The sequence below is a fragment of the Microtus pennsylvanicus genome, chromosome 14 (assembly GCF_037038515.1).
Source record: "Microtus pennsylvanicus isolate mMicPen1 chromosome 14, mMicPen1.hap1, whole genome shotgun sequence".
In the NCBI taxonomy this organism is placed as follows: domain Eukaryota; kingdom Metazoa; phylum Chordata; class Mammalia; order Rodentia; family Cricetidae; genus Microtus; species Microtus pennsylvanicus.
In genome coordinates, this window is record NC_134592.1 from 5,294,110 (window position 1) to 5,321,067 (window position 26,958).

Genomic DNA, 26,958 nt, shown 5'->3' on the forward strand with positions numbered 1-26,958 from the left:
CACCCAGAGATAGCTCCTTCCTGGATTCAGGCCCTACCCTGCACTAGGGAACCCTCACAAAAAAACAGAATGAGTCTTCTTGGCCTTCCCTACTGTTGTTTTCTGTTTCCATGGGCACAGGAGGTGTGCCAAGGCAGGGCCCAAGGACTGATATCTTCTTTGTTGGTACATAGCAGTTTTCCCAGACATTCGCTTCAGACACATCCAACAAATATATACACAAGCTGGTACAGCTCCACAGGCTGAAGCAAGTATTCACCTCTTTGATGTCCTGCTTGACAGAGTGAGATCTTGTCAAGAAAGAAAGAAAAGGAAGGGAGGAAGGAAAAAGAGAACAAAAGAAAAAGCCAGGGATGCTAGGCTGTGGTGGCACACACATTTAATCCCAGCACTTAGGAGACAGACGCAGGGGCGTCTCTGTGAGTTCAAGGCCAGCCACAAATATAAACAAACAAACCAAAAAAAAAACCAGCAAGGGATGGAGTGATTGATAAGTAAGGAAAAACCATCTTTGTTTACTTAGTCCCTCAAAAACCATAGCTACCTTGGAAACACATTGGAGATTTCTATGACCTTGACCATGGCCCAGATGTATTAAACAGAATACTTAATGTTAACAAACTTAATATAAACTAAAATAACTGAAGAATGTATAAGTAAAACTAATTGTTCATAATTGTCTGAAATAATTACTATGTTTTGTCAGAAACAAATGTTTCAAGGTTACTTTGACTCTCACCTAACTTTGATATGAGTTATGGCTTTGGTGGGTTTTTGCTTTTACTGGCTCTATCCCAGGAGGGCACACACTTTTAATCCCAGCACTTGGGAGGCAGAGGCAGGTGGATCTCTGTGAGTTTGAGGTCAGCCTAGTCTACAGAGTGAGTTCCAGGACAGCTAGTGCTATAAGAGAAACCCTGTCTCGAGGAGAAAAAAAAGAAGAGGAGAAGGGGAAAGAGAGAAAGAAGGAAAGAAAGAAAGAAAGAAAGAAAGAAAGAAAGAAAGAAAGAAAGAAAGAGAAAAAAGGCTCTACTAGGTCCCCACCCCTGTCCCCCACCCACACCCCCAGCTGTACCAAAAGACTTCGAGGCATGAGTCTGCTCTTAGCCTGAGAACCTTTTCAGCATTTGAAGGTAGAAACAAGAGGATCAGGAATTTAAAGTCAGCCTCAGCTACATAAAACATTTAAGGCCAGCCTGGGCTAAATGGCTAAATGAGACCCTGACTCAAAAAAACAAACAGACAAAAAAAAATGACAAAACATACGCTGCACACTGACACACACATATACACCACACCTCTCTCTCTCTCTCTCTCTCTCTCTCTCTCTCTCTCTCTCTCTCATACACACACACACACACACACAGAGAGAGAGAGAGAGAGAGAGAGAGAGAGAGAGAGAGAGAGAGAGAGAGCACTTTCAAAGTTCAAAGCTCGCTCCCCTGGTGTCAGCAATGTTCCCCTGCTGCTGCTCCTCTCTAGAACACTAGCCTTAGCCCTCAACCCAGCTCTTGGCTGAGGCTCAGCTGGTGCCCAAGTCCTCCTCGCCTTCCTGAGGCCCAACCCCACACTCACCTGCTTCCTCCGATTCCAGGCTATTCCTGGAGGAGGACAAGTGACCAGGACTACTGGGTCAATGGAGGCCTGAGGTGCTCCGCATGCACGAGCACTCACAGGGCACACAATGAGCTCCCCACTGCTTGTACCAGGGCAACCCAGAGGGTGAGGGGAGAGGAGAATTCATATGTCTGCCCAAGCCTTCTCTGCACACACCCATGCGCCCTCCACTGGCCAGGACACCACGCCCTGAGGCCAGCCAGAGAAGGTAGGTGTGGGCCCTGTGGGCTGATGACCACTGAGGAATCTCAATACCCGCTCCATCAAGAAACTCAGTGACTCAGGGAAGAGCCTCTTGGTGTGGCAAACACTACCCTCATCTCCTGGCTCTGCTGGAACCTGACCGAGGATGTAACCACATGTGGCGATGTTCATTCAAGGGCTGGAGGCCACCCGAGCCTGGCCTATGTCCTCAGCTCTCAGGTGCACAGACCACCCGCACACACTTCAGAGACCATCTGAGCACAGTCAGAGAAGCACGGGCCTCCCTAGGGCCCGCCCTCCCTCTCCCTTCCCTCAGACCAGTTGAGGACATTTACAAGTTCCCAGGGCCTATTTTCAGCAGCTTGCCTCAAGGGACCCCCGTCTGGCATAAGATCTGGCCCTAGGGTGGGCCTGCTGCGATGGCTAGCCAGTGAGAGGGGGTTGAACATGGCCCTTCCTCTGACTCTCAGGCCTAGGTGGTCAGCAGTTAGTTTCCTCCTTTTCCAGAAGTAACGTGGCAAGGCTGGGAGGTAGGTGGTACAAAGTATGGTTCCTTAACTACCTTTCTCTCAGTAGGACTGCACTGCTGACCTAGACCCCATCATCTGGTCGGGTAGGGTACCCCGAACCCTGCCTCTCTTGCAGTTGTGCCCTGTGCCCATTGACTGATTCCTGGAACCAAAGCCCAGGCAGAACTGCCTGGAATTTCCCAATTCCCAGCACAGCAGCAGAGGAGGCCTTGTTTATGGCCTGGAGCTCACCCTCACAGCCAGTCTGGCCCCGGGGAAAAGGGCCGCTCACACCCAGCACCCTGGGCTTTGGCTGGCCTGCACTGCACCCACTGATACTGGCACTAGCACATGGTGATCTTTTTGATTCCCTGCACACAGGTTTCTGCCAGCAGCCAGTGAGCAGAACCAGCTATGCCAGACCCTGAGATAAATGGGATCTGTAGGGAACCAGGAGCTCGAGGAAGACTCGAGTAGAGGGGTACCCAGGACTGATGCAGAAGTTACTGGCCCAGGAGACACAAGGTGAGGCAGGAGGGAGGATGCTGGGGATCTGGAATGGTGGCCAGAGGATCTAAGACTAAGTAGGGAGAGAGAGAGAGAGAGAGAGAGAGAGAGAGACAGACAGAGAGAGAGAGACAGAGAGACAGAGAGACATAGGCTGTGCATCCCACAAAGAAGTTGGGCTGAGCATACCAGTAGGGGCCCAGAGAGGGGCTGGGAGGGCCTGGTCGGAGAAGGCTGCAAGGTTAGAAAGGTGGGTGGTGGTAGAGTGTGTCAGAGGAACTCCTAGAATACAGCTAAACTGTGCAGAGCAGCTAGGCTGTGAGGCTCCTTGTGAGGTCCTGGAGAATTTGGAATGAGGTGAGGTGGTCAGACGGGCGTCTAGAGTCATCTCCCAGTCTGGATGTTCATTTGGGAGATAAATGCTCAAGGCACTCTCGTAGAGAAAGGTGGATGCCAGACACAAAAGCTTCCGTTCTCTCTCCTCCATTGTGGGCGCATCGGAAACCGGTGCCACTGACGCGACCTGGCAATGCAGTGGACACCGCCTGGCAACAAGGCCCAGACAAACAGTCGCAGCGCCGCCGCGTTTCCACGACAACTCCTTGGAAACAAACACCATGCAGCGTCATCTTCCCCAGCAGGAAAAGGCCAGATCCTGCCCCGCCCATCTGATGCACAGCAAAGCTGGCCGCAGGGCGGGGATTGATCTGCCCTGGGAAGACCCTTTGCCTTAGTTGCCCAGCCAGGGGAATCCCCTTCTTTCCTTCAAAGGTCCCGCCCAGGATTGGGGACAGGGAGGGGGGAGGGAGCCCCGCCCGCCCGGGAGCCCCGCCCGCCCCGCCCCCTCTGTTTCCACCAGGCTGAGCTGGTTGAAGTCTTCCTGCTCTGGAAGGCGGACAATTTATCGTTCCCTTTACCCCCACACATCGCCAAACCAGGAAGAACATTAGCTGCCCTGCTCAATCCAAAATGTGCCTGCAGCCAAGCAGCGGCTACTTGATGGGAGAGGCCAAGGGGTGTGGGGGAGGAGTTCCAGAGCCCAATACCTGTTGGACCTCCCCTTGGTTGGGGGTGGGGGAGAGGACACACTTCCAGACACCGGAGCCAATCCATGTTCTGTGGCCAGGGACATGACTTTCCCCATAGGACAGTAGGCCTGGACATAGCCACACCAGGGTCAATGGCCTAGAGGGCTGGACAAAAGGCCAGGGACAAACCTAAAAAGGCTTCGTGCTCCGTGGCAGTGACCAGATCTGGGAGCTACTTTGGGTGAGGCTTGGATTGCATATGGAGCAGGACTAGATGGGGCCAATCAGAGCTGTTTCCCAAAGCACCAAGCTGAAATACAGGGGCGCCGTCTAGTGGTCATTCGGGGAAAAAACAAGTGGAGGGAAGGACACACCCACTGTCTAAGAAGGGGTTCCAGTTCCAGATCCTGGGCCAGGAAGACAGGATTCACTACACGCCCAGTCACATGAATCCCGAGACCCTCTCCTAGCCGACCTTCCTCATTCTGTTCCTCGTCCACCCACTAGAGACCAAAGTGGTCAAAAAGGAAATGGCCATAGCTGACCCTTCTCAGCCCAATCCTAGCCTATTCTCCACTTCCGCTCTCACCAGCTTTCCAAGATCCACACAAGACCTTTCTGGTCACGGGTCTCCAGGTCCTATCACACGGCTTCTGCTTGTGTACATACAGCAAAGGCTGCAGTGCTTGGAGCTGTGTCCCAGGGTCCCGGCTGCATCCCCAGGTATATACCACACCTCTGCATGTCTCAGAACTGTCTTCCGTGGATCTCATCTGTACTTTATCGGCTCTCCTTGTCTAAGGCACTGCCTCACCTCTGCCCAGAGCAGCCCCTCCCTGCTTCCCACCCATTTCAGTGTTGGTGCTGATGCCTAAATCAGTCTCCCCAGTTCAGAAACGCTCTGGATCCCATCCCCACCAGTACTGGGCCCAGGAGTACAAGGGGACACTGTCTTGGGTTCACACCCACCCCACACACAAGACACTGGCTCCTGAAATCCTCAAACCAAACCATTTATTGACAGCAAAGGTCTCCGTAGCTGTGAACCACGTGAGGGGTAGGTAGGGAATAGTGTGGGAACCAGCAGCGGGCTCCTTGCAGGGGTGCTGCCACCCCAGGAATGCTGTGAGCTCATGCCATCACGGGCAAGCAGAGCATAAATAATACTGGTGGGCAGGTGTGGGCATAGGGATAGCATAGGACAGCCACCTCGGAGAGCTATCAGGGACATGGGGACACGGACAGAGAGAATACTGGGCACAGGGACACAGGACACATGGACTATGGAGGCACACAGACACAAAGGGGACAGTGGGTAGCATAGGACATGCCGAGGTAACACACAAAGAAATAGGGCTATTCTGGAGACTACCCAGGAGGCTTCCTCCTCCACCACTTAGGCCCTGGGGTTTGCAGGCAAGACACACTGAGGCAGGACTAGGCAGCAGGTCACTTTCCCTCAGGGCCAAGTAAGGGATCCTGAGGACAGCATTTGCAGGTCTAAGGCTGAACTGTGCCTTCAGGGTCCTTGTCATAGATATAGCTGCCCACAGCACCGGTATTCACTCCTGTGAAGAAAAGTGGCTGGAGTGGATGAGCAGGAACAAACAGGGATCCGGGGAAGGAAAGAGGTCCCCGCGTCCTCCACCCTCACTACACTCACCCTTGGGTCCAAAGAGAATTCCATAGCAAGGCTTGTGGCAGTAGGGCTGGCCGTCATGCTGTGGGCAGCATAGAGAGAGTGCTGAGCACGGACCCCACCCCATACTTCCCAGACGCAGTGAGACCTTCATAATGTAGGAGTCGCCTCCCTGAGGTCTTGGGCTTTAGAGTTCCGGCGCCTGCCCTCTCCCTTTGACAGGGACAGCAGAGCTCCAAGGAGAGCAGCAGGTCTGCCCTCTAGTGGCCAGAGCGCAGTCCACAGAGCCTGGGGCAATCCCTTGTTTCCTGTACCCATCCCCACTCTACCAGTTCCGGAATCCCCAGTCCAGTATTCTCTTCCCCCCTGTCCCCTCCTTAAGACCTGTTTGGCTCCTGCATCGCAACTGCACCCCTTACCTCAGCATGCCCGCCGGGAGTCAGCGTCTTGGAGCAGCGCTCACAGCGCAAGCAGGGCCGGTGCCAATCCTTGCCCAGAGAGGTCACCTTCTCGGCTGGAAGGGAGGAGGACGGTCATGGTGGCAACCCCTACTCTGAGGCACAGTTTCCCTGGATCAGGAGACTGGGCAGTCACTTACCAAAGTACACCCTTTTGTTGCATCGAGGACACATGTTGGGTTCCCCCGTGAATGTAGTGACACTAGAGGCTGGAAGGGAGAAGTTAGGTCAGGGTGGACCTTGGCCACCCATACCTGACCCCCACCCAGAGCCTATCTCACCTTTGCTGGGACCTTTGGGCGGTCCGCTGGTCTTCCTCTCCTCTGTTCGCACCACAGGGACCTCGATGGGGCCAGTGACCTGAGGGCCCTCAGCCAGGGGCTTCTCATAGATGTAGGAACCAGCACCCCCTATATTCACGCCTGTAGGTGGCAAGCATGCCAGCAGGAGGCTAAGGATCGGAGGCCTTGACACCCCTTATCCCTTACACAGAACTCCTCCCAAGGCTGCTTCAAGTCTTTCCAGGTTAGGGGTGGCACAAGGGAGGGGGAGGTAAGAGCAGATGACACCCCTACCCCACCCAGCACCCACAGGAGCTGCCCCTGGCTGAGACCCTGCTTACCTTTGGGTCCAAACAGTGTGGCATAGCAGGGCTTGTGGCAGAAGGGCTTCCCATCATGCTCAGCGTGACCCCCCGGGGTCAGTGTCTTGTTGCAGCGCTCGCATTTGAGACAGAACTTGTGCCAGTCCTTGCCCAGGGAGCTCACCTTCTCGGCTGTGGGTTGTAGGAGGTCAGGGCCGCATTCCTGTTCCTCTTCTTGTAGTCCAGAAGCCCACATCCCTCCATCTCACACCACCTGGTGATATCATGCCCCACTCCCACCCCACCCATGGTGGCTCCATGACTAGGCTACTGTTAACAGAGACTTGTCCATCAGCCATCCTGGAGTCTTTTTCTCCTTGTTCAAGCCTAAGTGGTTTAACCCCTATCGACTGCACCTGTTTCTACCTGCTCCTTCCTCAAAACACCTGCCTCACACTCATAGTGCCTCTCCTCACACCTGTGCCCCTCCCCCAAAGCCCAGGCGAGCCAGGAAAGCCCCAGTACTGAGACGACACCCCTTGCTCTTCAGCACCTGGTGAGGGACCAGCAGTCCTGGTTGCTGCAGAGCCCTATTTGGCTTCCTTCTCCTAAGCCTGAGATCTCTCCCTCCACCCTCTGCCTCCAGCTGCCAGTTTGGCGCCAAAGGTTTGTGATCAGCAGCTGAGGATTGTGAGCATGCTCCCCGCACCACCTCCACAGCTAAGACTGCTGAGCCACATCCCAATGGACGGAAGCTTGGGCCTCCCCAAGGGAGTAAGGCAGGAAACGGGTGGAGAAGTGGGCAGGAAGGGCCTGAGCTGAGAGCAGAGCCAGAATTCCAAAGGGAAGGGGCCAGGCCGGAGCAGAGCGGCCGCGGGGGAGGCGGGAGGGGTGTTATGCTTGCTTGGCTCTGGCACTGTACTCAGGATAGAGGAAAAAAACCTCTCCAGCCCTCCTTTCTCAAGAGTGGTCTAGTGGTCCCTTTGGGGCCAAGCCTCCTCTGGACAACCTTGGCAAATACTAGGGAGCGCAGCCTACTCTGAGAGTCCCACCCCACCCCCAGGAGGTGCTGCTGCTGGGCAGCAAGCCTGGATCCACCATGCGGCCAAGTCTGGCTCTCCACAGCCCTAACTTGCTGTGCATGGACAGGATAGGGCATCCTCCAGGAACCCCCAGACCCTTGCCCTGAACAGTATCACTTAGTTCCCTTGTGATTCTAAGACACAAATGAGCCGGGCGGTGGTGGCGCACGCCTTTAATCCCAGCACTCGGGAGGCAGAGGCAGGCGGATCTCTGTGAGTTCGAGACCAGCCTGGTCTACAAGAGCTAGTTCCAGGACAGGCTCCAAAACCACAGAGAAACCCTGTCTCGAAAAACCAAAAAACAAAAAAAGACATAAATGATCCAGAACCCTGCTCTGTCCAGAACAGGCAAGAGCGACCTGGATAGAAGCAGGCTTGGCTCCCATGCCTGCTTGGCATCCTCTCTCAGTGCAGTGATAAGGAGGTTGTTGGGAGTTGGGATGGCCATCAGTGGCTGTAGCAGCTGCTGCCCATGGCTGCCAAAACCACTCTGCTCTGGCCAGCTCTGGGATTCTGGCCACGTGGGGGCAGGGAACTGACCCTCAGACCCACTGGTTGGGTCGATGTCCCCATTACAGACATAAATTGGGAATGCGGCATTGATTGAGCCTAACAGCTTGGGAGGGGAAGGTCTCCTACCTGGTCACATGTTCTAGAGGGCAACCTGGGGTCCCTATGGCCTAAAGTCTACTCAGATGTGGACAGCTGGAGCACAGCCTAGCTGGGTGGAAAGAGCAGCATTCTGGACCCCTCACCTCTCCATAGGACAAAGGCCAACTGACTGAGGAGCCTTTGTTTTCTGCATAGAGCCAGAGGCGCCCAAGCAGGCAGAAAGCTTTTTCCGGGTGGCCTGCTGGCCAAGGCCCCAGAGAGCCCAGAGCTTGCCTGACCAGAGGCAGAGTCATGAAGAATGGCCCTGAGGACTGTCCTCACCCTGAGATTTGTCCGACATCCCTTGGTAGGAAAAGGACTGAAATCAGACATTCTGTCCCTCCCCTCCAGGAGGCAACAGGAAACCCCTGGCTCCAGGCCACCCAGAACAACTCCAAGCCAAATCCTGTCCCTCCCCTCTGGGAACAAACAAAAGTGGCCTCTCCTCTCCTCCGGTCAGCTTTAGAAGTCCACTGACCTGGACACTCACGACTGTTCTGAGATGGTCATAGAAGGGGACCCTGTCTTTTCAGGCCCGAAGTCTTACTCTGTTCTGGCCCTGAGTCTTATCTTTTGGTGGGCTGCTACTCAAGAAAAGTTGTTCAGCCTGGAGCATAGCCCCTGGAGGTTAGCAGTTCAGGGAACAGGGGATGCCTGATAAAGGTGACCGCCTTCAGAGGCCACCTTAGCAGGAACCAAACATTCCTGCATACTAATACCTTTTTCCCTGATGGCCTAGAGCTCCAAGAGCCCAGGGTCCCAGTCTCTCAAGCTCGTGGAGACCTACGTGTCACCAGTGCCCCACCCCGCCCGGGTGAAACTGCCGAGGCAAATGGCCAAGAAAGGGAGCAAGCTGAGGCATGTAAGAGGCAGAGGCTGAGGTCGCCCCCGCTTGGACTGAATCCGGAATCCCGGCGGAACCCAGACCTGGTACAGCGGTCTGGGCAGAGGTCGGAGTGAGGACTGGGGTCACTCACTACTCTGGGTCACACTACTGGATCCACGTGTCGTCTAGTAGGCAGCAACAGTGTGAGGCGGAGATGCCGGGACCCAGGGAATCTTATCGGACCTGTCCCAGGCGTCCGACTTCGTTGGATCCCTCCCCAAATAGTGCCGCTAAAGAAGGGCCATGAGCCGAACACGCGGCTGGCGAGGAGGGCGCTCCCGTCCTGGCAGACCAGGACTTTGCGTACCTCGCCCAAAGCCTACGGGTCGCTTCCTAACCCACCAGACGCCACAGCCTCTCCAGGATCCCAAGTGGCTTCCCTTGCCCGGCGCAGCCCCACCTTCGAGCCTTCGGCCGCACCCATGTGGGCAGCGTGGCGAGCTTAGCTACCGGCTGCGCATCCCACGGACCATGGCTGCGCACCCGGATCCATATACACAACGGGGTGTGGCTCTACGCCAGGGGACCGGAGGCGAAGGCGGACGGCGGGAGGATACTCACCGAAGTACACGGTCTTGTCACACTTGGGACACTTGGAGGCCATGGTCCCTGTGCTCGGTAGGTCCGCGCCCTCCACCCGAACTGGTCTCTGCGCCGCCGCCCGCGTCTGCCCCGCCCGCCTCCGGATGTCAATTGGCTCCGAGACCTGGGCGGGGCCTCAGGAGCCCGTCCCCCAAGACGCCCGCAGCAAAGCACACGGCAGGCGGGGCGCACCTGCCAGGGTCGGAGGGGCCGGGCCTGGCGCCCCCTACCCCACAGTGAAGTGGTGTCTACAGGGATCGCCCGCAGTTTCCATGACAACATCGTGGCCTCTAGCTGAAGAACAGACTTGGGGTTTCCAGCCCCAGGCCCCGACCCCCCTTGTCTGGCTCATGTAAGGAGTGGGTGCAAGAAGCCCGCGGGATGCCCCCTCCTCCTGCCTCCCGGGCGCCGCCTCCCTTTGTTGCCTCGTTTCCATAGCAACGGCCTGGGCGAACAGAAGCACGAAGCCTTGGATTCCGGGCGGGGCGCCGCGGTCCTGTCTGTGGTGCTGAAGGAGGGGCGGGAGAGGCTCACTAGTAAGCTGCCACCACTTCCAAAAACAGCCTAAGAAACTACTGGGATGAGTGGGGGCGGGGTGGAAACAGGCAGTGCTGGCTCTGAGGAGGCAGCAGGTGCATTTGTGCCTTAAGGTTCCTCCCCAGTTCTATCCTAGGAGAAGCAGGGTACCTGTGGGTTTCCTCTAACACCCCCAGGTGTAAGAGAGCCCCAAGCCCATGACTGCTGCTGGTCTTCCTCAGGCCAGGGTCTCTGACTCCCAGAATTCTGTCCCCTATGCATTTTGTAGGGTGGTACAACTAGAAATCCTGCCTGCTAGATCCTGCCTACCACCTTGCTAGTCCTCAGAAACAATCCCCCTTCCCATTTCTTCTTACCACTAGGGGCTTCCCAGTAGGGCCTCTCCTACTTTTTGATTCCATCCTGTAACTCCTGGATATAGGAACCGAAAAGAGGACCCAGGAACCCACAGACCTCTCTCTGAGCCTTTTGACCAAACCTGGGCATTGAGTCTGGGAAACAAACACCCTTTATGTGCCAGACCCTGATGACCTGACCCAGTATGGGCAACTGACTCCAGAAACACCACTCCCACTGTCTTCACTGCTGGGCTGGACACTCATATTTCATTTCTCTTCCAGCCCAAGGACTGGGAGTCAAGTGGTCTCAGGTGATCCCTGGTTTACTACTATTGTTCCATGTAATGGCCTCTCCCCTTCCTTGCACACATATCCTGAAGCTACTGCCATTTCCATGGTGACAACAGCTCAGAAACATGTGCTGCCCCCCCTCCAAGCCTGATTGACCAGCCTGACCAGCTCCCCCTGGGCACCTCTGGACACATGCCAGCCAAGGAAAGAGGCAGGTTTAGGAGGCCTCCCAGTGCCTTCCTGGACAGGATCCCTCCATTCATAGCCAGATTCCTGTTCAGGCTGGACTCCCAACTCAAGCATTCATTGTCTTTCCCAGCTCCCCATCTCAGGAGTCCTGCGGAACCTAGCTAACAGCTTGCTTAACCACCCACCCAATATTTGCAGTGAAAGACAGGGCTAACTGGGCTAGGCTCAGGTAGTCTTCTAAAAAGGCCTCAAGTGTGCCCAGCCCTGATGAAAGTGGATAGGAACAGGGCCCCTCCAAAAGAATGGCACGTAATACTGGCTAGATGCCCAGGGTGAGAAGGGGATCCAGCAAGGAGTGGGGGTGCATGGTGCTGTCTTGTGTCTGGCAAGAAGGCACATGGGCCAATGACAAAAACAGTGGCCTTGGCCTGCACATCTGAGGCTGTGAGGGCAACAGGACAGCATGAGCGGCTGTGAGGGCAAGAGGGCAGTAACAGGACAGCATGAGCGGGGACAGAAAGGCACCTCTGAACACACACCAGCCAAGGGAAGGGGTAGGTACTGGGCTCCACAGTGCCTTCCTGGACATGACACCTTCATTCATAGCCAGGTTCTGTTCAGACAGGACACAGGTGCCCTGTGCCAAACCATCTTACTGTACCTTCTTGTCCTCCATGCAGTATGGAAGACAGCAGGATGTGGAGCAGGTTACGTTTTTTTCCCGGCAAGAAACAAAATATCTTGGAAATTATATTTTCATGTGTCCTGCCCTCAGAACAGGGTCACGGATCTACTTATAGGAAACCCATGGCTGGGTTGGGACAGTTAGGCCCTAGGCATGGCAAGGCCTGGGATGAAGGTTCTAAGACATGACTTGGGCAGGTATGCGGGCTGTTTTTAGATCAGGTCTTCAAGTCAGTGCCAGTCCCTCAGGTCATGAGTGCCTGACCCTCACAGAATGTCCTCTGCCCATTTTCTCCGTCAAATAGGGCTTCAGGATAAAGCCCACCAGCCTATGTTCACTTCCCATTCTTTGCCTTGGCTTTGATCTCCCAGCAGCCAGAGGTGGACACACAACCCGACACACTGGCTTTGGTGCTGTAGTGGGCACTGGCGGAGGCACTGAGGTGAGTCAAGGGCCTGAGGACAAGGGAACTACATCAGAAGGGGCTTGAGCCGAGAGCCATGCTCCCAGCAGACTCCCACATGGGAAAAGGACTCAGAGAAGGCCCTTGAAGACTGGACAGTCCTGGAGCAGTACCGGACAAGATGGAGACCAAGACCAACTGGGGGAAGAAGCTAAATGACCCTAGGAAGACAGGGCACATGTCACAGCCCCGTCCCAGACACCTGGCCTGTCACCCTGATAAGCCCCATCCCAGGCTCAGGAAAGCAAAGATACCACTCCTATCTATACCAAGTGGGAACGTAAGTGGTTTCTATTTTAATCCCCCATCTGAGATTTCCACATATCATAGGCGCCTGAGTAGGGCAGGAGAAGCAGGAGGCAGAGGCCAAAATTCCCCACCGCTCCCAGGGAGGGGCTGGCTGACCCTTTTCTTGACCAGCTGAGGCAGCAGCCTGAGGGGTGATGGTTTGTAGAGCCAGCCCTCCTTCCTCCAGTGGCTGGCCAGGCCTGCACCTGTCTCTAGGCGGAGATAAGATTTCTGAGTAGAAATCTGAGTAAATACTTGAGAAAAGCACACCTGCTCGGGCAGCCCAGCTTAGGGCAGCAGGCCTGACAGCTGGGGCACAGTGGGTGGCCCCGAACCTCAAGGTTTGTGCCAAGTCAACCTGGGTAAACCCCGGTTGGAAAAGTTGTAAGGCCTCAGGTGGGGTCCGCTCCCATTGCGGCACGTGAGTCAGTTTTAGCACAACATCAAGAGTGGAGGTGCTAACCAGTCAGCCCCTTGCTTCCCCTCTGGGAAGGGCAGCGGGCACTGGAGCAAACACCCGCAGAAACAGGTCTCGAAGCAGTACACTCCAGACTGAGTGACCCCAGCACTGAGCTGAGCAGCATTTGGCTGACCTGTAGCTATTGCCCATCTTCCTGGGCCTGACCATGTACCTGCCAAGAGGGGCAGGGTGGCTTCAAGGCCCTAAACCAGGAGAGCGACTTGGAACAAAGAACACAGAAGGGCTTGCTGGGGTTTTCCTTTTTATGAGATTTTTTTCATTGTTTTTGTTTAATATGAAAATTACTTGAAAAGACAAGGGACCAACCCTGCCAGGCAGCTTGGCCGCTGCTGGCCTCACCAATCCTAACATTCCAGGTGTAAGTTACAGAACTCAAGTTCATCTACAAAAAAAGTAATAAAAATAAAATTTAAAATGGCACCTTCAACAGAACACAACAAAACCTTAAAGCCCACCCCGGTGAGAAGCCCTGTAGCAGCACAGGGCCCGGGCATTCCTCATCTCTGCTCCAGCCAGAAAGTAAACACAAAGCTAAAAAAGACTCCTGGGTGTCTTGGAATAAGTTAGACCACACTTCTCCCCCCATGTCCACCAGAGGAGCAGTTTCTCTGCATGTGAGGGCAGGAGTTGGGGCACTACGGAAACAGAGGGTGGGGTGGGCAGCAGTCTGGTGGGGGAGGGAGGCCGCCTGGCCTCTGATGGAGGGCCCAGGCATGCCGCGCGGCACTGTGGGGGGCTGCCTAGTCCTCAATAACAATGGGCTCATCGTTGACTGGTGCAGGTGGGGGTGGCCGCAGCGGCAAGGCCTGGCTCTGGCGCAGGGCAATGGGTTTGTAGGGCCGGCGGGCAGCACGCTTGGTTTCTGAGGATGAGAGCAGCTTGCGGATTTTCCTGCGGGAAGAGGTGAGCCAGTAAAAACCAGAAGGTGGTAGCCGAAGACTCCCATCCCGTCCCAGGAAAGGCTCCAACCTGGTCTCCTCTGTGGCCATGTAAAATACATCGTCTGGGGCATCAATCCAGTTCATTCGCCGCCGTTTGACAGGAGGCAGGGAGCCACCACGGATGAGGCGCACTTTGGTGGGGTAGGACTTCCCGTTAAGCAGGAGATTCCGACTTGGTCCCTGTGTTGAACAAGAGGTGGATATGAACACAGCAAGATAGTGCCCGGCCTTACTTTACACATCTCAGCCCAAGAGCCCCACTTCCTGGACCTCAAGGTTCCACAGTAAGGCACCCAGCCCAGGTAGGGAGCTCCTGGGGAGTTGTTCAGGCCTCAGTGTTCTGGGGCTAGGCTCCCTGTTAGCCTGGTCAGGCTGGGGAAGAGGGACTACCTGGGCCACTTCCCCATCACCCCAGGGATACGTTCACACACAGAAGTGTGCCAAGTCTCTTGTTACCCACTCTTACCATGTGCCTGGTCTGTCCATGGTTTGCCAGACCTGATGAAAAAGAACACAGAGTGAGACCAGAGCAGGGGAAGCATGTTCAGCACCCACTAGTGCAGACCATTAGGATGGAGGTGAGGGATGATCCTTCCGAGGCCACCCCCTCTAGCCAAAGCCCACACCCAAGGGGCCTGTAAGAGCTTCTCAGCTAGCCCAGATGGTCCCATAGCTTTGCCAACCCTGAGGGCCACCTGGCCAGCAGAAGATGTAGCAGTTTGGCTCCTTCCTGTGAGACGGCTACCCCACTCCAGCAGGATAGGTAAAGTCTAGTGTATACCAAGCAACAGCCTGCAGAGCCGTGTGTGCATCATCAGCCCTCTCCCTTCATGGGGCAGTCACTGTCTGCCGGTTGCTCACATGCTAAAAGCAGTTATTCTGACTCCAATAGATGTTTGTAGGCTGAGGGCCTAAAAATGAACTGAGATGCCAATAGCATGAGACTGAGAGGCACAATCTAGGCTCTGTCAGCAGGAACCCAGATGGGTCCACCCCAGGAACCACTGCCTCCTACATCTGCTGGCACAGGTCTCTGAATGGCCTGGTCCCAAGCTGAGGACAAGACAGGACTCCTCTACTAGGCCTAGCCAGTGCCACTGAACCCATGGCAATCTGTCAATCATCAAACACTCTTATTAGATTTTCAGACTGAGTCTAAACATATTATCTCAGTTACCTGGGACCAGAGATCCTCCTATCTTTAGATTCCAAAGGTGGGGATTACAGGTGTGGCCCGTCTCTTAAGAAGTGAGAGCCTGTCCTATCTCCTCTACCCTATTCTGGCACCCTGGATCCAGCCTCTCCCCCTGCAAGTTCATTTAGCTGTCAGGCACCCCAACTTCCTGGTCTACAGTACCCAGGCAGAGATGACCTGCTCATGGCACCTGTTGGGACCCCAACCCTGTGCCCACATAAAGCCCTACTACAAAAGCTACTTACCCAGGTAAGTGCCTGCCAGAGTGATGAGGTGGCAGAGAGAGAAGATACACACTAGAGTTAGAGTGAGCGGCATGCACATGGCAGCTAAGCCGCAAGGCAGAGCAGCAGGCAGCATGGGGCGGGGGTTAGTGAGTTAAGACCTAGGGTGCCCAGAGTTCTCATCCACCCTGCTTACGGAAGGCTGAATCCTGAGGCCTACCACCACAGCACCACAGGGTGGGGCCAGTCCATGGCTCCTAGGCTAGATCTAGTACTGAGACCTGGTCTTACAGTTTCACGACACTCACTTCTCTTGTGGCCTGAGCTGCCTAGACCACTCACAGAGCCAGCAAGTCCCCACCAGGTCCTGGTTGGGTCCCCACTGCAAGACATACCTGTATAATGGACTTTGAGAAATTCAGTGGAAGTGCCCAGTTCTTTATAGAGGCCAGAAGCAAGGTCTGGGAAAGCTATGCCTGAACCCCTGGTTTGAAGTGCAGTAACATGCCAATCCCACAGCCAGACAAAAGGGATATATCTTCCTGGGTGCATGACAGTTGGCAAGCTTCCAAAACAACCTCGAGGGGGAGTGTCCTGAGGTACAACTGGATAGTCACTGCCTACTCTTATCCCCCAGGCTCTTGTCCTGACAGCTTGGGAGGGGCCTGAGTGGGCCCATGCTCCTTGGCTAGTTTTTCCTGGCTACCCACGGGTCCAGCCTTAAACACTAACCCCCACACTGACATCAGACTTGGTGTTATTCCTCAGGTCCAGAGCAGGCTCATTTCCCACAGTCCTTTCCCCATCAGGAGAATCTCAGCTAACCATCAGCAGATACAAAGATCATATGTAGCCCAGCCACCAACCCATCCCTACTATCCCCATCAGGCAGGGCACACAAAAACTGCAGGTAGCACTAGCGGCCCTACAAGCAAGGCTGAAGGCATGCGAGCAGTCACAGCGCGACAGCAGTGGGGGCACCAGGGCCCTCATGCAAGGACAGTCCACTCAGGGCTCAGGCCAAGGCTAGAGACCCAGGGCTCATGGGCCCTCTACCAAGTTCTAAGTCTACAAGAGCACAGGAGTGTGGGCTGTGGCCTGGGTCTGTGTGGGCTGCCCCTGTACGTGCCCTGAGCCTCCCAGTCTGCTGGTAGACAGCACACACAGGCATCACGACAGGACTCGGCCATGGCACCCCACCAGCGGCCGCCCCAGGCCTTACCCCTACTGGGCATCAAGAGGCGCTTCTTCATGTTGCCTGGCAGTGCCCAGGGACAGGAGAGAGAGGGAGAGAAAACACCATCAACTAAGCCAGTTGAATAAGGGTCATGTGGAGGTCCAGGGCTAGTCCCACAGCCCCCTGTAGGCTTGACCTCCTTACAGGGCCAGCCCTGGCTTGGCCTCTTCACAGGGACAGTCCTGCAGCTCACACTCACCATCCACCCCATTGTGCTGTTCATAGCTCCTCTTGCCCAGGATGGTGGGGGAGCCATTGTTGATGACAGGGGCTGACTTGGCAGGGGTCAGACTGCTGAGCACACTGGACGAACTCTTCACAGGGTCAGGCTTAGGGGGTCGGGGATGGGTCTCTGTGAGCATGAAAGAGGCAAGGGCATTAGAAACAGCAGTGTAAGAGGCTCCATGCATGCAGTAATAATACCTTCCACCCTGAAGCCCCACTGACTAGGCTGGAAAGAAGCGGTCACTGTCTACCAGAGCAGCCTGAAGCTGGGGATCAAAATAGCAGCAGGGCTACCTAGGATATCTTCAGGAGGGATGACAGCCAAGCAGAGCCCAGCTGGGTAAGTGCTAAGAGCTTACAAGATCCAGACACAGCCCATAAACATAGCAACCCCATCAGACAGCCTTCACATCCAGGCCACCAGGTCTGAAGGCAGAAAACTGGCTACTGGCCAGACACTGAGCTGCCTGGCTGGCTGAGCAAGAATCTACCCCACAGAAGGCGGATCCTAGCACTGACCACATCCTCCTACAGAACAAGGGCAAGGCTGGCCCTGGGGCCTAGGACCCCGGATAGGGAGCAAAGCCAAAGACACTTGTGTCTGCAATGAACACACTTAGCTCATGGTTCTGGAATGTCCTTTCTAGAAGTACTGCTACCTCCATGCTGGAGGACTGACTCACACCCACTTAAACACTGCAAACAAGTGAACCCAAGTGTCTGGCTTGACCTCAGAATGTGCCATTTCTAAATGGTCAGTAGCACTGCTTAGAGATCTCAACAGTGTCCAGATCAACACAAGCAAGGCACTACCCCTGCAAGGCTGCTAGTCAGAAGAGCACCTTGACCACCAGGGGCTCAAAAAGGCCTGCAGTGTTGTCTGATCGTTGGGGAAAGGCATCCCTGCAGTCAACCCTGTCTTGGTAGACTTATAGGTTGGGTTACACCTGGCATAAACCCTAGTCAGAAGTCAGGTGTGGTGGTGCACTCCTTTAATCCTAATACTTGGGAAACAAAGGCAGGAATCTCTGTGAGCTTGAGGTCAGCCTGGTCTACAGAGTGACTTCTGGGGCATCCATGGCTACACAGAGAAACTCTGTTTCAAATAGGACACAGGGCTACTGGGTATGCCAGAGATTAGAAACAAAGTGCCTGGGACTCAGGACCAATACAGGGACAGAAAGTAGCACTGTTCTCTGTGGGTATTCCTGAGCCTGGCACAGTGCAACTTAGCCCAAAAGGGTAGTTCTGGTGATCACACAGAGTTTCCGAGATGGGCTGCTAGGATTAGAGTTAGAAAGCTGTGTGCACCCCTCCGCCAGCTTACCAAGGTACCGGAGTACAGCCTCCAGGGGCTTCCGCGCTACCTGCTTCAGCACCAGTGGGCTCTGGGACGCTTCGGGCAGCCGTGCCGTGCCTACAGGAGGACGAGGTAGAGTGAAGGACTATACTCCCCAAGAATCAGGGCCCTGACCTTTACCCCAACCTAGACACTCAGCTTGGTTGTGGTTTCCGCTGGCACCAAGAAAGGGAATAGGGGTGACTCACATTCAGCCTTGATTGCTGCACTGTTGATGGGCATGTAGGGGTGGCGTGCGGCATGCCATGGCCGTAGGATCTCACGGCATAAGCGCCGGGCAATGCGTGTCAACTTGGTAGTATGCAGGTAGAAGGCCTGCCTTGTCTTCATGGCAAACTTGGGGCTCCCACTGCTCCGGGCTGGGATGCCATGGGGACTCTGTGAAATGGGGCACACCACCCCAACACAGCACCGTGACTGGAGGCCAAAGACCTGAGGCCTACATGCAGCAGCTGACAGTTATGGCATGTCCCACTTACCATGTTATTGCGGTTTGGTCCCGGCCTCTCTCCATCTAACCGGGTTGGCATTTTCAAGCCACCATATTTCTTCCAATATGTCCAACAAGATGCGCAGAGGCGACACTGCATGTTAGGGGGACCCCAAGAATACCACTGGTAAGACTGTGTGGCTACGGACAACAAAGTTGGAAATAGACGGATTCTTAAGCAGAACCAACGGTGCAGAGAGCATCCCAGTGTCCCCACCACCACCACCATCCCACCCACTGGCCCAGGGCCAAAGCAGGTCCACTTTACATTCCCGCAGAAGACTTCCAACCCCCCCCCCCCCACTGTAGCCCCGTTATGGTGAGTCATTCCAGTTCTGGGCACAGGGGCCTTCAGGGGCCCCATGAGCGCCATAACCACGTAGTAGCATTCCCGTGGCCCTTGCTGCCCATGGTGGGTGCCAGGTACAGCACTTACTGTAACAGCTCTCGCAGGCCCGGCCGGCCCCGGGGCTCTGGCCTGGTGTCCCTGTGCCATTCACTACACTGGCCTTGACACTGTTGACGCTGATCTGGTTTGGATTTGGCTTGTTACTGATGGAGGAGAAGGATCAGTCACAGGTGCCCTGGGGTGTCTGTATCCCAACAGACATCCCTGTACCCCTGGTCTGTTGTATTGTGGCTGCCATACTCCATGCCCCAATATGCTGAGCACTGAACCCAGCTTGACTCCAGGGTCAAAAGAATTTGAATCCTCATCCCTCCTCCCCAGCTAAGAAGCTCATGAAAAGGGTGACGGAGGTTCCCTGACTTAGCTCAGGAGGCCACTGACCCCAATGGATCCTAAGAGTCCCACACCCACTGCCCATCTACCATTGGCCCCCAGGAAAATAAGAATGAACTTACTAGTTGGGAATATAAACCTGCTTTAACTTGCTCTCTGCTTCAGCTGCTTTCAAACGTTTCTTAAAACAAAACAAAGGGTTAGGGAGGTCACCAGGCTGGCCAAGGCAGCAGGGAGACCACAGGGAGGGGGACACCATTGTTTTTCCATCACTGGCTCCCTTGGAAAAGACTTGTGAAAATTTTGCATGTCCACCCTCCTGGCCAACCTAGGACTAGGAAGTGGGGGTGTCAGGCTGGCTAGGGTTCAATAATGTCCCTTCCCCCCAGTCTCTGAGTCCTCTAGGGACCGTGGCTCCTTCCTCTTTGCTCCAGCGCTTAGGGAAGGTATGAACACATTAATGTGACTATATGGGGACTGTGGGGAAGGACGAGGTAGATGTGGTGTGGGAGGGTGGGATGGCCCACCTGCTGGACGTATCTGTCGGTGGTCTTCCACATGTAGTAATACTCAATGATGCTGGTGAGCGATTTCCATGGGAGCTGGGGGAGAAGGCGACATCATGGGTAGCAGAAACAGGACTACTGCCCACAGAGGTAAGGAGTAGGGTAGCAGACACAAGGGCAGTGCTGGAATATCAATTCTGGTCCCCCACTAATGACACAACAACAATCCCCCTCCCCTGCTTGTTAACAACAGGAAGTGGGTGGCTGACCTTCCCTTGAAAACTCAGGCTAGACCCTGACAAGAACTTGGTTCTGTCCTTACTAAGGACCAGGCATGAAAAGGACAGGACCGGCAGACCTTGTTGTCTTCCCTTCGACCCCATCACGAGACAAAAGCAGGTCCTGACGACTGGGTCGCCATTCTCAGTGCTCTGCTCTAGTGCTCTTTGTCCTCTGAGCACAAGAGGGTCCAAAACGAGACGAGAGGCCCTTGTGCTACCCACAGCCAATGCTGTGCTTCTCCTTGGCGGGAAAGCCAGCTGTGCTGCTTCTCTACAGCTTCTTACAGATTCTTTATCCTTCCCCTTAGTATTTTGCTCAATGTTGAGGGCTGGGGTGGACTTTATCTTTCAGCACACAGTAGTGTGTCAGAGCCCCTTGACCCTGCTCCTCTTCCATTGCTTCCTGGGCCACAAGCCAAGTGACTGAAATCTTTTCACCTCAAGCTACTGTTTAAAAAAATGGCAGTTGTAATTTCAAAGGGCTCAATGGGTTGTTTTTGGCAGTGGTGGGGATCAAATCCAGGGTATCGCCCATGTAATCAAGCATTATACCACTGAGTTATACCCCAAGACTAGGGCTTTGGTCTTTACAGCCTAGCCTGGTAGTTAGAAATGTCATCTGTTTCTTTAGTATTTATCAGCTCAGCTTTATTTGCATGAACAATTGGCCGAGAGCAGACTCATGAAAGTGTGTTTTGTGGCATGGGGTTTGTCTGTTCTGTGGACAATCAATCCTGTTTCTGTATCTGGTTCACTTGATCCTCTGGCCAGTAGGCCTCGCTCTCCAGCAGGTGGCTCTGCAACCCTTTCTTTTGCGTCTCGGACAGACTCAGTTTATCTGCAGAATGGAGTCTAGAAATGTGCCAATTCTCCAGGGCTGTCCACCCATTGGGGAGCAACCATGTCTAGCCCTCCCTCAAATGCTGCCAGCTCTGTTCTAATTGCTGTTTTCTTTCTATCCCATTCTTCTAACTACTTTTTGTCTAAAAAGGTTATGCTTACTTTATTTATTATTTTTTGTTTTGAAGACAGGGTTTCTCTGTATAACAGCTCTGGCTTTTCTAGGACTCACTCTGTAGACCAGGCTGGCCTTGAACTCACAAAGATCTGCTTGTCTCTGCGTCCCAAGTGCTGAGATTAAAGGCGTGTGCCACCACCGCCCAGCTGTCTAGCGGAGACTGTGTTCTGTGGGCCTCCTGAGGCTACGCCTTCTGGCTGTCGGCCCTTCAAACCTCCTGTCCATGCCTACGCCAGCACTCTGCATGCTCCTGGCTCTCCCACCCTGGTCTGGACTTGCTGCTGCTGAGTTTGTTGGTTTTGTAGCAGGTTCTCTCTGTTACCCAGGCTGGTCTCAAACTCATAATTCTCCTGTCTCAGCCTTCTGAATGCTGGGATTATAGAAATATTTCAACATGCTTAGCCTTGCTATTATTCTGACAGTGCTCCCAATGGACAACAGAGTCCACTCACTACAACCTCAAGGCTGTAGAGGTGGCCCAGCTGACTCACTTCCTTCCCCAGAGTGTCTGCAGGCTTTCAATCAAGTTTAGCACTATTCAATCCTTTGGGGAGTTGGGGACTCTGAGGGCTTCGGCCACTCAGTAAAGACCCTGAAGTCTTTACTGTGATTTACACAGGAGCGAGGCTCAACTTAGTTAAGAACAAAACAAGTTCAAGCAGTTGTGAGGATGGATCTGGTAAGTCTTGAGGATGCCCCCAAGGGAAGCTCCTACACAGTAGAATCCTAGCTCCACAGTGAGTGCCTATGCCCAGACTGAAAGGGCAGGGGCCTGGACAGGCACAGTCATCTTCCTTGGTGAGAGATGGGGCCTGGCTAGCCACTACCACAGCCTCAAGCACTTACAAAATCTTGTTGAATGTCTGTGAAATCCTTCCCATATTTTTCCAGAGCTTCCTCGAAAAGGTTGGCTTCTGATGCTGACCACTCCTCCATCTCATCCCTGCAGAGCACCGGCCCCCCCTGCGGCACGAGGGCTGAGATGGCCTTGGAGATGTCGTAGATGTTCTTGTGCAGCGTGTCCATAGCATGGAACTGTAAGACAGCAGGGCTCCCTGGGTCCAGGCTGTCCCCAGGCCCTAAGGAGTATCTTCCTCAACCTGGGATATGACCCCCCACTCTTTCAGGTCTCAAGGTAACAATCTAGTGGCTGCCAAGGCCCCTGGGTGGGAAATCCTCCCTAACTCCCTTGGCATATGTTAAGACAAATCTAAGGTGTACCAGAAGATACCGAAGTCCTCAGTTTCCTTGCTAGGACCCTCTATGCCTCTGCGGCTGTTGGACCCCAGAAGAAAGCAGGGGAAGTGGCAGTGACCCACTCACCAGGGTGATGTCTCGGGAGGCTGCTGCGGCACTCATGTGCAGGCTAGGCTGCCGCACGGAGCTGCTGCAATCCAGGGCCCGTGCAAAGGTGCCCACGGAGCTGGGGAGAGGGAGATTCACTAACCACCAGAGCTGGAGGGATTGCCTCCACCAGGCAAGTCAGTGAGGGCCAGGACCCAAGTGGCACACCCACCAAAGGGTCTCTGGGGCTCAGTTGTAGAGGAGGCCAGGTAGAAGCTGCATGAGCAATTTGGTGGCATCTGAGTTCCCATGTGCAAATGAGTCAGGGTAAAGAACATACAAAAAGTGCCTCGATGCTGATTAGGAGAATTCTCCATCTCCACTGTGTCTGCTGGAGATCTCTCTAAGGGGAGCTGCCTCAGACCTGGGAATGCCAACCCTCACCATCTGTGGCAAAGGTAGACAGGGCTCCTCCTGGGCCATGCTGGAATTCACTTGGGCTTCAACTGCCCTGTGGGCTCAGCACTGGTTCTCTAGGTCCAACTCCTTCATTCAAGCAGCCTCCAGCCACCCACTCAGACAGCTGGGAACTCTTTAGCTAGATCCTAGCCTAGTCCTGGGAGAAGCGCCTGCCTATGGTGGAGATAAACCTCAGGGCACACAGTAAGAACAGAGGCCCAGACATACAGGTACACTTGGCATGGGGATCTGCAAGAACCCAGGGACGTTTGCAGCCATAAAAGGTTGCATCCATACTCAGGAAAGGTCTGAGCAGGAAACAAGGGTGAGACCATGGACTTCATGTTGGATGTACAAATTAAGGCTCCATGTCCCCAAGACCCACCACCATGCTACAGGCAACAACTTGCTTACCACCCCTGGTTATTGGACTCACCGGGCCACTACAAGGAACTGGTCAATCTGCTTATCCACAAGTGGATTGTGGGCTTCCCACACCTTGGTCTCCAGTTTTGACTGATCACGGCCATCCTCCTCACCTATGGGAAACAAGCATTAGAGCAGCAAAGGCTGTGGGAAACACTCCAGAGTGAAACAAAAAAGTCTGTTTGTTCCCCAGGCCGCACGGTATCACTTTTCCCCAGGTGATGGGAAGTGCTGACTGGGGGGTGGGGCAGTACATACACCCATACACGTAACCTACACGGCACTTTGGCCCGGGAGGGCTTGTACACCCTATACATACCCAACACCCAAGGCTGGGCATGACCTGGGGAAGGGAGGGATCTGTTACTCTGGGAGTTATGGGACAATTAGTGAAGAAATAACTGTAATCGCCGGGCGGTGGTGGCACATGCCTTTAATCCCAGCACTTGGGAGGCAGAGGCAGGCGGATCTCTGTGAGTTCGAGACCAGCCTGGTCTACAAGAGCTAGTTCCAGGACAGGCTCCAAAACCACAGAGAAACTCTGTCTCGAAAAACCAAAAAAAAAAAAAAACAAAACAAACCGAAATAACTGTAATCATGAAGAGCACACAGCAGCACTGAGAGTCTGAAGAACTGTATCATGAGCCGGGCGAGGCCTGACTCTAGGGAGATGCCCCAAGGAGAAATCCCACAATCATCCATTGTCTGACTCTCCAGCCAAGGACTACATTCATAATTTAATGAAGGTATCAGGCTTCGGAATTTGCATCAGATCCAATCAATTCCCCTTTGGTCCTTGGCATCAATGCACCATGTGTCCATGAACAGCTATTACTTGAGTCCCTGCAGGGTACTGGGTTCCAAGTCAGGGCACGGAGCAAGCTCTCTAATAAAAGGACTGGATGTCTCCAAGGAGGTATTTCTGGTCCTCTTAAAGGGTTACTATCTCTAGGCCCTAAATCCAGGGCAGGGCAGATCACAGAGGATGAGGGTACTGAGTCAGAAGCCCACCACTGCACTTCTGTGGGCAAGACCATGGACTTCACAGCCCAGTATGGACCACGGTAAGGATTGAGGAGCTTGTATCATTATCAGGTTCTCTGGCAGTCACGGTCCACCGCTGGATTCTATAACCTTTAGTCTATGCAGGCCTAGTACAGGGGCATTTCCTCAGTGTTGTGGGTAGGTTTCTCTCTTGGTGTGGACTGCACTCAATCCCTTCACCTGGAGTCACAGTGTATAATGCTTAGTATTCCCAGGTTCCAAAAACCAAGACACTGGTCAAAGCAAATGATTTGCAACTGTCTGAAACTGAGAGCAAAGAACACCAGAGGATTCCCACCTACACTGCTCCTTTGAAATTTCCAACATAGTTAATGGAGGCAGGTATTCAATTTCATATTCAAATTCAAAGAGGGACTGTGGGTGGGGATGGAGAGATGGCTCAGCAGTTAAGAGCATGTATTGCTCTTCCAGAAGACCCAATTTCAAGTCCCAGAACCCGAATTTCCAGTACCCATGTCTAGCAGCTCACAAACACCTCTGATCTCTGTGGGCACCCCTGACACATGGCATACACACACATGAATAAAAGTGTATTTTTAAGAAAGACATCATGGGAAGCAACTGCCTTTGGGTCAAGAGGCTACAGAGGAGTACTAGGAGGGAAGAGGCCACGGTGGCAGGCCATTCCTCTGGGGCCCTGAAGTGGCTCTCTTAGGGATGGATTCTCCTAGCACTCACCAATGAGCCAACAAATGCCTGGGACTCATGGAGCTGCTGGATTCTAAAGAACAGATGCTCCAATCGAGGTCCTCTAACCTTTGAGACCTCGCCAAGTTTCTGGTCCCTGTGTAATCTAAGCTCAGTAGATTTCACAGGCAAGGCCTCTGTTACTTTCCTCCATCTCTTCCCCTGGCCAGGCTAAGAAAGCAGATACTGTGGCTTCAGCCCAGGAGGCTGGACATGGTTCAGGACTGCTTATAGAGCCTCAGAGCTGGGGCTGTTTGGGGAAGAAGCTGAACTGAGGCCAGCACAGGCAGCAGCTGGCTGGCTCTGGCTAAGAGGCTGTGCATGGGCATCAGGATGCCTAAGTGTCAGAAACTCAACCATGAGACAGAAGTCAACAAAGCAGTCTACTGAACATAGAACTCAAGAGGGAAGCACCCTTGTACCCAGAGAGCCAGCTGTTTGATAAGCCAGGTGCCACCCAGCTGCCACCCAACTGGGCTTAGCACCACATTCTGAGATTAATAAGCACAGAAAACAAAGAATAAAAAGCACCAAAGGCAAAGAGAAGGACATGCAAAATGACGTGAACATGTGCTGACTAGGGCCAAGTACTCTAAGGCAGCAATGCACTGTACTAGCACAGCCTCAGAGACTACGTACTACTCTCTTAAATTGAGCTAACAGTTAGATGGGATATGGAACCTCTGACAGGCTATTGGGACAGAGCCTGAGCGCTTTATTAGGGGACAAAGGCCAGGGTCTTGAGCTCATCAGATCATTCTTCTAAGGCTGCTGAAGGAAGATGTGGGGGGACCTGCAAGTCTCAGATGCTATGTCAGAGTTGGTGGGTGTCAATCTGCTCTGGCGGTGGTAAAATCACTTCTGACCAAACCTGAGAAACTGAGTTTGATCTCTGTGACCCACCATTGGAGGACAGAACCTACTCTTGCAGGATGTCCTCTGACCACCAAACCCCTAAATACAGATTAATGAATAAATAAATGTGATTTTACACCACCCCAAAAAGGAGGTGGTGTTGAGATGGTTCAGTATGCAAAAGTGCTTGTAGCCAAGCCTGACAATTTGAATTCAATCTCTAGAACCCACATGCTAGAAAGAGGTGACTCCTACACGTTCTTCTCTGACCTCCACAAGCACACTAAGAACCTGAACTAATCCTGGGTCTCACAGGATAGGTCTTCTGCCCTCTACACACCACACACAAATGTAAAAACTACAATGGTGTGGTGGCTGCCTCAGTATCCTCAGCGCTTTCAAGGCTGAAGCAAGAGGGCAGCAAGTTCAAGGTCAGTTTGGGCTATGTAAAATAAGTGAGACTCTGTCTCGAAACAACGGGGAATGAATTAGGGCTGGGGAAATGGTTTGCTGGTTAACAACACTGACTGCTCTTCAAGGGAACCTGGGTTCAACTGCTGGCACCCACAGAGCAGCTCACAACTGCTGTAACTCCAGCCAGAGATCCAACACCTTCTTCTGACTCCATGGGCACTGTACAAAAGTGTTGCACCAATACACTTGCAAGCAAAATATCCACACACATGAAATATAAATAAATACGACGAATGGGGCTGGGGGTGTGGCATGTGGCAGAGCAGCTGCCTAGCAGAAACAATATAAAATCAAAGTCATAATGAATCGCCGAAGAGAAATCCCAGATCACGAAGCTAAAGGGGTTCAACAGGTGGCTCTTGGGTTTGAGATTTGCTTCTGGATTCCAATGTCCCCTAGGAAGGAGGTGTTGAAAGAGCCGAAGTCAAGGTTACCGAGGTTCCAGCTACAGGTACTACTTCCAGCTTCCTC

The 26,958-nt window shown here is 53.8% G+C and overlaps 2 protein-coding genes across 7 annotated transcripts in view; both read right to left on the reverse strand.

Moving 5' to 3' along the window:
- Positions 1-4,862: 4,862 nt before the first annotated feature.
- Positions 4,863-9,875, reverse strand: LOC142834922 (cysteine-rich protein 2). The gene is made up of 7 exons (XM_075947904.1): positions 9,726-9,875; positions 6,585-6,737; positions 6,244-6,384; positions 6,103-6,171; positions 5,924-6,018; positions 5,529-5,586; positions 4,863-5,433 (listed from the first exon to the last, which is right to left on the reverse strand). Exons 1-7 carry the CDS (start codon positions 9,766-9,768, stop codon positions 5,366-5,368), a joined length of 627 nt encoding a protein of 208 aa, XP_075804019.1. The 5' UTR covers positions 9,769-9,875; the 3' UTR covers positions 4,863-5,365.
- A 3,371-nt stretch (positions 9,876-13,246) lies between these two features.
- Positions 13,247-26,958, reverse strand: part of Mta1 (metastasis associated 1) — a 41,444-nt gene continuing 27,732 nt past the window's right edge. For 4 of the 6 annotated variants that reach the window (XM_075947265.1, XM_075947262.1, XM_075947259.1 and 1 more), the window contains 15 exons: positions 23,417-23,514; positions 22,561-22,660; positions 22,084-22,272; positions 19,960-20,034; positions 19,555-19,613; positions 19,127-19,242; positions 18,680-18,831; positions 18,389-18,578; positions 18,168-18,257; positions 16,815-16,967; positions 16,601-16,636; positions 15,400-15,411; positions 14,426-14,457; positions 13,988-14,139; positions 13,247-13,909 (listed from right to left, as the gene is read on the reverse strand). In XM_075947265.1, coding sequence (XP_075803380.1) covers positions 13,759-13,909; positions 13,988-14,139; positions 14,426-14,457; positions 15,400-15,411; positions 16,601-16,636; positions 16,815-16,967; positions 18,168-18,257; positions 18,389-18,578; positions 18,680-18,831; positions 19,127-19,242; positions 19,555-19,613; positions 19,960-20,034; positions 22,084-22,272; positions 22,561-22,660; positions 23,417-23,514 — 1,605 coding nt within the window. In that variant the 3' untranslated portion in view covers positions 13,247-13,758. The remainder of the gene's footprint in view (positions 13,910-13,987; positions 14,140-14,425; positions 14,458-15,399; positions 15,412-16,600; positions 16,637-16,814; positions 16,968-18,167; positions 18,258-18,388; positions 18,579-18,679; positions 18,832-19,126; positions 19,243-19,554; positions 19,614-19,959; positions 20,035-22,083; positions 22,273-22,560; positions 22,661-23,416; positions 23,515-26,958) is intronic. The other 2 variants (XM_075947260.1, XM_075947261.1) reach the window with 2 other exon arrangements.

What these genes read in the sequence shown, in the direction of transcription:
- LOC142834922 (XM_075947904.1), bottom strand. Translation starts at nt 9,768, where the DNA reads ATGGCCTCCAAGTGTCCCAAGTGTGACAAGACCGTGTACTTCG. An exon ending in TGACAAGACCGTGTACTTCG is followed by an intron (nt 6,738 to 9,725) that starts GTGAGTATCCTC and finishes TACAACCCACAG; the next exon opens with CCGAGAAGGTGAGCTCCCTG. An exon ending in CAACAAAAGGGTGTACTTTG is followed by an intron (nt 6,019 to 6,102) that starts GTAAGTGACTGC and finishes CCTCCCTTCCAG; the next exon opens with CCGAGAAGGTGACCTCTCTG.